This window comes from Parasteatoda tepidariorum, chromosome 2 (assembly GCF_043381705.1).
Source record: "Parasteatoda tepidariorum isolate YZ-2023 chromosome 2, CAS_Ptep_4.0, whole genome shotgun sequence".
NCBI classification, from domain to species: Eukaryota; Metazoa; Arthropoda; class Arachnida; order Araneae; family Theridiidae; genus Parasteatoda; species Parasteatoda tepidariorum.
In genome coordinates this window covers 35,934,324-35,946,525 of record NC_092205.1, presented here as the reverse complement: position 1 = coordinate 35,946,525, position 12,202 = coordinate 35,934,324, and the positions used below count along the sequence as shown (strand labels likewise).

At 30.0% G+C, this 12,202-nt stretch overlaps 1 protein-coding gene across 2 annotated transcripts in view; it reads left to right on the top strand.

The window, feature by feature from the left end:
* Positions 1 to 11,679, top strand: part of LOC107453741 (reelin) — an 86,873-nt gene extending 75,194 nt beyond the window's left edge. For both annotated transcript variants that reach the window (XM_071177456.1, XM_043042204.2), the window contains exons 61-62: positions 512 to 639; positions 11,294 to 11,679. In XM_071177456.1, coding sequence (XP_071033557.1) covers positions 512 to 639; positions 11,294 to 11,354 — 189 coding nt within the window. In that variant the 3' untranslated portion in view covers positions 11,355 to 11,679. The remainder of the gene's footprint in view (positions 1 to 511; positions 640 to 11,293) is intronic.
* Positions 11,680 to 12,202: the final 523 nt, after the last annotated feature.

Below are 12,202 nucleotides of genomic sequence, written 5' to 3'. Positions count from 1 at the left end.
AAATAAAAAATAATTAAATTTTTTAACATATTCAACCATCATCATAAAAATTGCCTAAATAAATAATAAGTGAAATTATTTTAAATTTATTAACTATCTCTATATGTGTGCCTTATATTTTTGTGCATGTTTGTATTGTCTCAATTAGTATTGATTCACTCATTATTTCCCCCACACCGTGAACGGGCATGCAGCTAGCATTTCATAATTATCAAATTTATTCCTAGATAGCATGTATATCTACTTTTAAATACTTTGCTGCCAGTAGAATAATTTTTATATACATTTATAATAATTGCTTATACAATGTATTAAATTTCTTGCATAATGACGTAGAAAATCTAAGGACTTATTAATTGGGTAAAAATGTTTTTCTGAGGTGTGGTTGCTTTAACAAACATAAATGAATTATATTAAAATGTCTTGATTTATTTATAGCTATAACATCATAGTTATATTTGTCTCTCTTGATTTATTTATAACTTGTTATATTTTTATTCATGAATTACAGCCGAGAAGACTAGTTTATGAAATTCCAGAGGCTGCTAAAGTTTATGGTGTTCGATTCCGATGGTGGCAACCTTTTCATGAAGGTAGAGGGTATGATCAGTGGGCTTTAGATAATGTTGAAATTGTTAGGTATGTTCAATATTTCAGTTCCAAATATAAGTAAATATTTTTATCTAAATTGTAATTTTAGTTCTATTGAAAGAAAATTATATCTATAATCTTAAAATTTAATTAACTCTGGTATTTTTTCATACTCGTCCTGAATGATTTCTTTTAATATGTATTCAATTTTTTTTCCTTATAAGTTGACCCCCTAATTTGTGTGAATCTAAATGAAATATATGAAGTAGTTATTTATATCATCATTCAGTTTCATTATTATTTTATTTCTACTATTTTTATTGATAGCCTATTTTGACTTATTTAATAAATTTTATAATCAGGAGCAATATTCTATTAATTCATTATATTTCATACGCAATTTGTTTATTAGATATGCAGGAAACTAAAATAAAAATAATTGGGTAAAAACTTTTGATTTATTAAGCAATTTGATTGTCATTTTTCTAGATGGCAGGTATTTTTTTTATCTTGTGACGACGGATTGGAGAAATGTGTTTTCTTCAGAGAAAATGTATTCATATGTAGAATTTTATCATTTAATTATAGACTAGCTCTAATTGATTAACATTTATTTGGTGGGCCTAAGAATTTAATTCCAAAATTGGTCCCCCCCCCCAAGTTTTGCTTGTCACCTTTAAACACCTTTTTTGTCAGTGAATTGCCATTCATTTTCTTCATGTGTTCCAATATTTGGATATGTTTTGATTTTACATAATTTAGATTTAGTTTAATCATAGTTTTTGATTTTACATAGTTTTCTCAAAGCAGTTTATGAATTTCATTGTTTAATTGTTTCCAACCACACATCACTTCATCTGCATTATGAATCAGAAATGTAGTTTGCTTTCTTTTTGAAAATAAATAAATTTAGCGTTTTCTGAACAAAAGGAAAGTACAGGTTCTTTAGAAGTCTGGGAAAACCAGAAAATTCAGGGAAATTTCTATTATCTGAAAAAGCTTATGGAAATGTTCTAACTTCTTAGTGGAAGAAACTTTAAATTCTTAAATATTCGAATATTTTTCCTAAAGCATTTTAAATCTTAAATTTTTCAATAACTAGAGAAATCTATTTTACTCCTTTGAGCAATTATTTAGTGTCCTCTCTTTTTTATTAAATTATGTTTTAACAAGTAAGTTTCATTATTGTGTGCCAAAAAGTTTTAAATCTGCACAATATTAACATACATATAAACCTAACATAAAGAGAATCAAACTTTATCTTTATTTTCTGACTCAACTGAGATGATGCCAAATTTCTCATAACTTACATTGAGAATTCTGAATGCAAATTTGCCAGGGAAAAAACTGAGTTTAATTAATAAAAAAAAGGAGAGATTATTTGTCCCAAAATATAGCATGCTGCATAGCTACTCATTGCTGTTAATATTACAGAGTAAAAGCATTCATGTAACAGCTCATTGTGAGCTTGGAGAATCATGAAGGCTCCATAATTTCATGACCAATGGCACAATGGTAGTGGTGTAGTCATCACCTTCAAATCACCACCAGGGATTGAACTCTTAGGGAGCACATTGTCGTGTGTTTTCAGTTCCTTAACTACTGTGCCTTCATGGTTTGATGCCACAGTGTAGCTATTCTGAGCTAAACCACACTTTATCAAAAAACGATGGTGCTAAAAACTGTGTTCAATGCAAAAATAAGTTAGCCAAGTAAATATAGAAAAAATTGCTGGTGTGCTTGTAATCACACAATGCATGCATATTTACCTGAAGGAGACCAAGATTGACTTGTGATATTCTTTCTTGTATATCACTCTAATATTGTTTCCTTTTATTGATTTAAATCATACATATTGTCTTATTGACAACTGATTGTATTTCCAAATTTTTAAAATGCTGCTCACACACATATGCATTCACGAATAAACAAAGCACGTTCTGCTGCAGTATTCTCAAACAACTCAAAATAACAGTTTTTTAACTTGCTGGTAAGATATCTTTTGAACTAGTAGATTAGTACAGTGTACTAGTACAGTGTTCGTGACAGATAGGGGTGGTTGACTGAATGTAAACGATAGCAAGCTTTCTATAGCAACGAGAAATTTAGAAAACTTCCGGTGTGTCTCCGTATATGCTTACCAGGCAAAGGGTGAACAGACTTAATATTCTAGGAAGTTTTATTATTGTGATTTGTGTTGAAATTTACGCTTAATTTAACTTCATAAGAGTTTTCTGTAATTAATAGATTCTAACAGGTTATGATCCTAAACAAATTTAAGAAAATTAATATCACAACATAAGTAAAGTGTAAAGTTTGCAATGTTTTGAGCTTTATCCCTTATTGGCTATATTAGTGTAAAATATAGCCGTTTGTTATATATTTATTGTATAGTATCATAGCATGCTTGTGAAGTCTTCCGAATATATATGTTTGCTTTGTTGATATTTAAGTGGAAAGACTGCATTATATTGTAAACACGACATGTATAATAATAATATTGGAGGGCACTCTTTTGCAAGCTTAAGTGTAAAAATCAATTGAAAGTGGTAACCCGGAAGTCTGATGACGACCTTTAACCCCTAACGCCATATGTGCTTAGCTTTAAACGCTCAACCATCTATGGTTTCAAAATAAATTATTTTATTAACCATGACGATTTTGGTCACTTCTTTTTAATTTTGACTGTTCTTTTTTATGAAAGATTACAACTCAGAAGCTAAGTATTGGGCAATATTTTAATAAATATTGAAATAAATTATTTTAAGTAGCTATTGCATCATTACAGTTTTGGTCACTTGTTCACCAAAGGAGAAATGGTTAGTGATAATTATTGTGTTGAAAAATGTCCTTTTTGAAATGCTAATCATAGGGTGTCATTGAAAAAAAATTAAAGCAAAATTTTTATAAAATTGAACATTTAGTGATTCAAATTTCTGAAAGTAATTTTTTTAGTACCTTCTGTAACGTGTTAACTTCAGTCATTTTTCACCAAAATAAGAATAATTTTTCAATTCCATTTTTATAATAATTTGCAACTCAAATGCAAAGTCTAGCACCATTTTAAAGAGTGATATGAGGAGAAACTATTTATATCATAAAAATAAAAATTCTGTGATACAATATTTTTTTAAACAACATGTTTAGTTGGCTATTGTATTAATGCAATTTGGGTTACATTTTGACTGCCATTTTTGGAAAGTGTTTCATTTCAAATGTATAAATAGGTCTACAAAAGGTCTATTTCAAAAAGAGACATTGTATTAATATTTTTATATCATAAAATTAAAAATTCTGCAATTTAAATTTGTGAAATGATTTTTTTTAGTTCTACTATATCATGACAATTTCGTTCACTTTTTCACCAAAGTAAAAATTATTCCCAGTTCTAATTTCATAACGCTTTGCTTCTCAGAAGCAAAGTGTCTCACCATTTTAAAGAGTGACAGGAGCAGAAGCTATTCATCTCATAAAAATATAAGTTTTATGTTGCAATTGTTTTTTCTGAACAAATTTTTCAGTTGTCTATTGTATCAACTCAATTTCGGTCATGTTTTCACTCAAAATGGAAACTTATTTTTGGCTGTCATATTTAAACATTACAACTGAAGTACAAAATGTGCATTTTCAAAAAGAACAAAAGTAAAAATTCTTTAGCTTATATAAATAAAAGTTTGATGATCTGTCAAACAAATTTTACGATTCCAATAATTTTTTTCACCATTTTTTCTCCACTTGATTGTCATTTTCAAGTTTTACTACTTAAATGTAATGCGTGTAGCAGCATTTAAAAAAATGTCATCACTACAAACTGTTTACATAAAATGATCAGTGTATCATTATAGTTTTGATCAATTTTTCAAACATTCTGTTAGAATTTTTCCGATGTTTCCCAATTATTCCTATTAAATTTAAAATACTTTTAATAAAGTTCGATTTGTTTGTTATGAAAGTTTCATTGCTTATTTAAAAATATTCTAAGGTGAAAAAATGGCCATTTTCATAAAGTCAACAATGGTAAAGGAAAAAAAAATCAATAGAAAATTCTTTCAAAATTAGTTCTTTAATAGATATTTAAATCGATTGCTCCATAAAATTGAAAAATAAGTACAAAGAAATATTTTTAGGGATTATCTACATTTTCTAAGGTTTATAAAGGTTCACTGGAAGGCTACAGAGATACAAATCAGTTAGAAGCTTTTAGAAATATAATCGCTTCACCCTTAAGAGGACACTATACTGCATGAGAAACTTTTCATGGCGAATTCTCTTACACCTACTTAAACTCCGTAGTGATGGTGGTTTGCGCTAATGGTTTCCTAAAGACTGGTGGTCTGCCCTACATGACAAGGGTTGGCAAACTGCACTCAAAGCAACCCTTGTGAAAAGTTCCCCTCCTTCAATTATGCAATAAAACATCTTATACGATCGCGATCTCGCCAAGTGGTGGAGATAAGTCAATTGGTGTTTCCTCAAATTTTTCGTCAATTATGCAATTTTTAATTAATAGGAACTTTTTTATTTATTGTAATGTTTTAAAATTTTTTACTTCTGATGTCTAAATTGAGAAAATGGCCTCACAATTTGTAATGGCATGTCTTCGGATCATCCTCAGGGTTGTTTCCCACACCGCTGTCGATAGCCCATTGTGCAACTCTAGTGCGACATAAATAAAGTACTTGCCTAATTTAAAAATAAAATCTATCTTGAAACTTTAATTTTTTTTTGTCCTTTTAAAAGTAATAAAGAGCTTCCAAATTCGTGATTAATTTGAAAACTTAGATAAATTTTATGTATGACCAGGTACTTTTGCACGGTATACGCTACATTGATGCCTGGTCCTAGAATAGAACTCCAAACCTGTGGTATGGGATCGTGAATAGCTAACCACTCTCAGCCATCAAGCGTCTTCACATACATATAAATAATTTAAAGTTTAGAGAAAAGCAAGTTAAAGTACTCTTAGCGTAAACCATGAATTTTCAAATATTTAAAAAGAAATTGTTTTAAAAATAAGAAAATGCAGACAAAGAATGGCAAGATTATTCCCCCCCCCTCCCCTACGTAATCCTGAGTTATCTTGCCACAATTTGTTTGCATTTTTATGATATTTTGAATTTTTTTTAATATTTGAAACTTCATGGTTTACGCTAGATTTGCCTCAATTTTTTCTAAACTTTTAAAATACGAACCGATGGAAATGAAATAGAATTTGCTGTGAGTAGTTTCTACAGCGGTTCCTCTGCGCCCTCTTCCTTTACTCTTCTCCTCCCCCCCCCTTTCTTTTGCTGACAAGTTGCCTTAGTGTACTTTGATATATGTATATATATTTTTAGTAAAATTTTTCGTTTTATTCAGGAACAAAATATGATGGGGGGATTGGGGGAATCGGTTGCACATAGTTCGCATTGTTGATGTTTTTTTATAAAGAAGAGGATATTCACCGTATGAATTTGCCCTGAGCTTTTCTTTACGTTAATTATACTTAACGCTTTACTTTATACTTCATTAATTCTTTTTTTTTATTGTACTTCACTTTTTGAAAGTGACGCTTCCGTTTCATAAAATAACTTAAGTACCCCACAATAATATGCACTAAAAAATTGCTGATGATTTAAGGGTTAAAATACTGAAAATTATGAGGCGATAAAGCTAAAATTCTGGATGTCCTATGCTTCAACTCATTTGAGTTTTTCGCCAACCTGAGCTACGAGCTCGCAGTATTGCTTCAGCTATCCAATATTATATAGAGATCAGGGATTGTGATCCAGACAATTTGTTTGTTCTCTCAAAGCGAACTATAGAACTAGGCTAAGTCACGGTAGTGTAGTGTTGACCTCTGTGGAGGACTGAAAGAGAGTTGTATGTCCCTCTCCAATTTGAAGAAGTGCTGCAAGTTATGTTCGTTAGTACCGGCAGGTATGTATGGAACCTTCAGGTCCGCAGCCGTATACTCTAATCATCATGGGAAAAGGTAAATTAACCCCTTTAACAAGGTGAGTCACGAATCTAGTGATCGCCGCATCTGTATCATCATAAAAACTATTTCTCTTACACTGATATAAGTTACAAGATATAATAATACTATATACAAAAAAAAAGATAATTATGGAAACTAACAGGACTGGTTAATGAATTGCCTAGCTTGTAATTAAAAATAGATAGGAACAGAAAGAAATGAACTTACTGAAAGAAAAAAGTTGGTCTTAAACTAATCCCTTATAACGGTGACCAATGGTCTTTGAAACGAAAAATGAAATAAGTCTACTCTACTAGAAATTTTGGAACATTTTGAACAGTAATATTTACAAATTTACTCCAACCAAATGCAAATCGAACACTTTAATTACACTATACTATGGTTCAACTCGAACTGTAACATAATTAAATTTAGCACCTTAATGTGGTTGAAGTAAATTTGCACGATGTTTTGTTGTTGTCGTCGACCATTAAGATAGATAGGATGCGATTGTTCTTGTTTTCTAGTGGCGCCATCTGTGGCCAAGAATTCGACTTCTGCCACACTCATACGTCACACCCATTTATAGGGCGAACTCATTCATACACACATTCATTCGTCCACAGATTGTAATATTGACCTGAACCAGAGAACGATCAATCTCCAATTTAGTACCCCCAGAGGTATTGATTTGCTACAGATTTAGCGTGCACCCGACAGATGTAACGTGAAACAGTCACTATTTACTAAACGGGGAATCTTCGGGCGGCTGAATTCGAACTCACGTTCTCACAAACGTGAGTCCAGCGCCCTGCCAACCAGGCGCACGATGTTTTAGTTTGCTAATCTGATTTTTCCGCGTCTGTATTTGCGAAAAACTAGTTCTGAAACTAAAAGAAAAATTTTCAGAAAAAAAAACGAAAAAAAAAATTTTTTCGTTGTTAGGGTTATTTTTATGATTAGACTTATAATAATCTTCGATCACGACTATAATAATCTTCGATCTATAATAATCTTCGATCACGACTATTCATGATAATTATTAGGCCACAGATTTTTTTCTTTTTTTCCTCTCGTTTCTAACTATATTTTTATTAACTCGCTTTCGTGGGAGCAGGAAAGTTTGCCGATCCTTTTTAACTTGCTTGAGCATTTAAATCTCTACTTCAGTTCAAGTATGATGACCATCTAATTTCCTAAACACTACATTTCTTACTATATTTTTATTAATTCGCTTTCGCTTAAGCATGATTTTTTTTTTCGTGCTTGTTTGAGCATTTAATCTATTTGAGTTTCATGTATGATGACAATCCAAGTATCATTCGTTCCCTAAGCTCTTCAAGCCGAATTTATAATTTATCCAAATTCTGACCACTTTTCGATTAACTGGAGTTCACAAATCTCCACTGAAGCTTTTTATCTGCTGACAATACGCATTTTGATCGTTACATGTTCGTCAGATTATAGTTTAAATGAATAAATCGACATTGTAATCTTTTTCCAACTTTTTATTGTGTTTAAATTTTAATTGGAGCTCTGTCGTATGAAAGTATACGTTTCAATTTCTTCTTGGTTTTTACAAAGAAAAATTGTCTTATTATCCATAATCTCTTTCAATTGTTTTCTGTCTGTTAGTTTATTGTCTAAGAGTATTTATTGACAATCGACATTTTTACCACCCCACCAGTTTTTTTTATGTGTTTAAATTTTTACTGGAGCTCAGTCGTGTGACAATACAAGTTTCAAATGCTTCTTGACTGTTACAAACATACAAAATGTATTATTTCATTATCGCTAACATTATTAAATATTTTGATCTCGTTCCCGACTAGCCAAATTTCATCTGGAGCTCTGCTAATACAATTTTCATTTCTTTCCTAAATGACCGTTTTCCGACATCAACTAACTAAAAACCTCCGCAAAACTAAAAAGAAGAAGAAGAAAGTACTAAAATAAAATCTTTATAACTACGTTTTTCAGGTGGACTAAAAGAGAGAAAATAGTTTTATTTTGTTGTGTTCCATTTTTATAAAAAAAATTCTGAAGCTAATGACCCCACGTCTTACGGAACTGACACGTCCTACGTCTTCTTTTTAGGTCTGACAAAAATTAAATGCATTTTCTCCTTTTTTAGTCTAGATGAAAAACGCAGATAAAATTTAGTTCGTTTTAAATTTTTATTAATTTTAGCAATTTCCCTTCATGAAATTTTATACCGACACTGATCAATAATTTAGCCCTTCTTTATCACCGAAACTTATTTTTACGTGACCATAACTTTTCAATGCTTGATTTCTTTGAAAAAATAAATTAAAGCTTTATAGAGGAAGCGTGGTACGAAGGAGCTAACAAACCTGTTTTTTTTTCCAAAACGTCAATATCCATTAGTACTTTTTTTTAATGGCGCGTTTTAATTCAATTTTGCCATAACTATTTAAATGATAATATTATTACTATTTATTTGTAGTGAACAATTGAAAATATTTTTATATTTTTCAAAGTTTATGATAAAAATTATTTTCCCAGAGTAGAATTCTTGATGTATTTAGATTCAATGCGGAACATAAATATTTTCCTAGTAATCGAACTGAAAATATTTTCTTTTCATTCATAAATACAATAACATTGTTTTCTCATATGCTTGATTTGACAAGTTAAAGCCCACAAGATAACACAAACTTCTATAAGAGGTTGGGACACTAACCAGCTTTGTATTTAGCAAAGAATCTTTGGGTCAGTGGCTCAAACAATGGCGTGTAACCCTTTTTTGTTCTACCTGTCAGCCTTTATAGGATAAAAAGATCTTTAGAAACACTTTATAATTGTTAGTGTTACGCCGTGTCCATCATGTTACACAGAAACGAGATGATTTTGGGGGCGCACCCCCTTATCTTCTTTGTTCCACACCCTCTGGTTTCATAATCATGCCTAGGTCATCATCGTCTTTGGAACATTTTATTTACGTTTTAATCGTTGGCAACATCATGAATATTTATGCCATGATTGAGTCCTATAAAGTAGGTACGCCTAAAATACAGTGGCATTAAAAAATTCTTATCTTTTTTTTAAAAATTAAAAGTTGAGTTACTATATATGGATAAAAATAATGTCTTCATAACCTAGAATGTATTCGAAAATAATATGATTGCTGCAAAATTGCGATATTTTCATTTTAGTATGCTAATGTACTCGAACTTATCTTTTATGGTAAAATTACTATGTTTTAAAAATTATCGATATCCTTTCTAATTTGTTTTCCGAGAGTTTGTAACAATGCTTTTTGCTTTCGTAAGATTGGGATATAATTGTTCCATTTCATCATGTAGCTTGATATTAAAAATACAATATGTTTATATTTACAAATTATTTTTAAAAACTTTTTTTTCTCTGTAATCCTTAAATATATTTCTTTTTCAATCATCCGTTTTATTACATTATCATTTGATTTACTGAAATTTGGAAGTGTTCCATTAATTTTAATATTAATGTGTTTACAGTTTATTTATAAAATTATTTTTTTAAGAATTTCTGTCCTGCTATTTTTTTAATCGTCTGTTTTCTAAGAGAGTTTCTAATATTATCGTCTACATTGAATAGATTGGGAAATAATTGTTCTATTTTAGTCAAACATAAGAACCAGATCTTAAGAATAGACTTAAATGTAGTTCTTATGTATTAACTAACCCAGTAATAGTTAAGATCCTGTAGATCCAACCCTAATGTGTGACCGACTTATGCACTTTTTGAAACTATTTTTCTTTATATTTTGAGAATAAAGTTTTGCTTTTTCGTTGTGATTTAGTTTGTTAACAATACTTCCATATATTATTTGATTATATCGTCCATCTGATTTGATAAAGTAAATGCAAATTTTTTTTGTACAGAATCAAAATATTAAAATCTGAAAAATCTATTTTCTTCCATTAAGTTCATTTTAGTGCAACCTAAATGATGTTTAAATAACTTATTTATTAATAGATTTTTTTTTAATCAACGTGTTTTTCGAAATATATTTGTGAAAAATAATTCTAAATTTTAATTATTTCTTTCAGTTATTGTTTTCTTTTTCTAAATATGTATTAAAAACAAAATGAGAATATAATCAATTAAGTAAACCAACCATGGAAGTACCGTTTAAAATTGTGTTAAAAAATATTTAAAGGGATTTAATAAAGTTTGATTATTACAGTAAACAAACTCTTAGCATTGCTATAAACTCATAACAGTTATATTTTAGGGGCAAGATATCCGAATTCGTTGAAAAAGAGGTATGTTTATTCAAGGATACGTTTTTGTGTCTGATTTCGTAACTTAAAATATCGTGTGCACCAATTAATTATCATATTTGAGATCACCTATATATCGAACTATTAAGACTGAATTCTAGAAGGTGAAAATCCGATCATTAGATCAAAAGTTATTCAGGGTAATCTGTTTATTTTTGTACATCAAAAACTGAGATTAAACACTGGTATGTGAGCACATTTGTAGTACATAATTTTGTTTGTGGTATGGTAAGCACATCGTCAGTCTTTATTTATTTTTTTACTCAGTTTCTTAGAAAATAAATATTGAGTAAATAACTCGATGACGGATAAAGTCTTAAATTTAAACATTATTTTTTTACAAAAATAATTGTTTTCTCATTAGTATATTTATTTCTTAAAAGGATTTTTGTTTATCCAATTTTTTATTTATCTAATAAATTAATTTACTTATTTATTTTTTCCTTTCTATTTGCAGTACTCCTTATGATCAGAGACGTTATCAAAATGCTGCCGGATATAGGAGGCCTGGAGCTTAGTTATGTCTTAGATATAGGAGGCCTGGAGCTTAGTTATGTATTAGTGTGTGTGAATTTTAAAAGACTATTCAACATTTTTTTTTTTTCATTTGAGCATAATTTTTCTAATTTTGTAATTTGTTTTTATAGTTTTTTGTAATATAACTAATCTATTTCATGTTGTACATTTTTAAGCATTTCTATTCACTTTTATATTTTTGTAAAGAATTTTTATAATAAAGTACGTTAGTTATTATGTTTTGATATGTATTGGTGCATGTGCAAGTTAATTAAAAGAATAATAACAGCTTGCTGACAAGGAAAATAAAATGTAACTTTCTTGAAAGTTTTTATTTTTTTCATATGACATACTCCAAAATAAAACAATAATTTATGCTTTATATTTAACCGGCATCAAACTGTCGTCTCAATTTTGAGTTCACGACTTATTAATCAGGGTTCCCACGGTCCTTAAAAGTCCTTAAAAACTGCTTAGTTTTTATTTTGAAAATTAAGGGCCCTTAAAAGTACTTAATTTTGATTCACAGTCCTTAAAANAACCCCAAAGAACAAGGGAATTCCAGGGCCAAGCAATCAGGACAAACAAGCCTTCGTCGGGGACTTTTTGTTGGAATTAACCCGTGATTACGTTTCAAGGAGAGGGAAATTATGAAAACCTCCCACGGTTAGCCTGACAACAAAGGGATTCTTAACCCATGATTTTCTTTTAAGGATATTTTATGGAGTGAAGTCAGGAGCAGAATTCGTGTCAACCAGCCACCGTTGGGATTCGAATCTGGTTCACCTGATTGGGGGGCGAATGCTTTATCTCCTGAGTTACCGCGACTCAAAAAGAATTTATAATTATT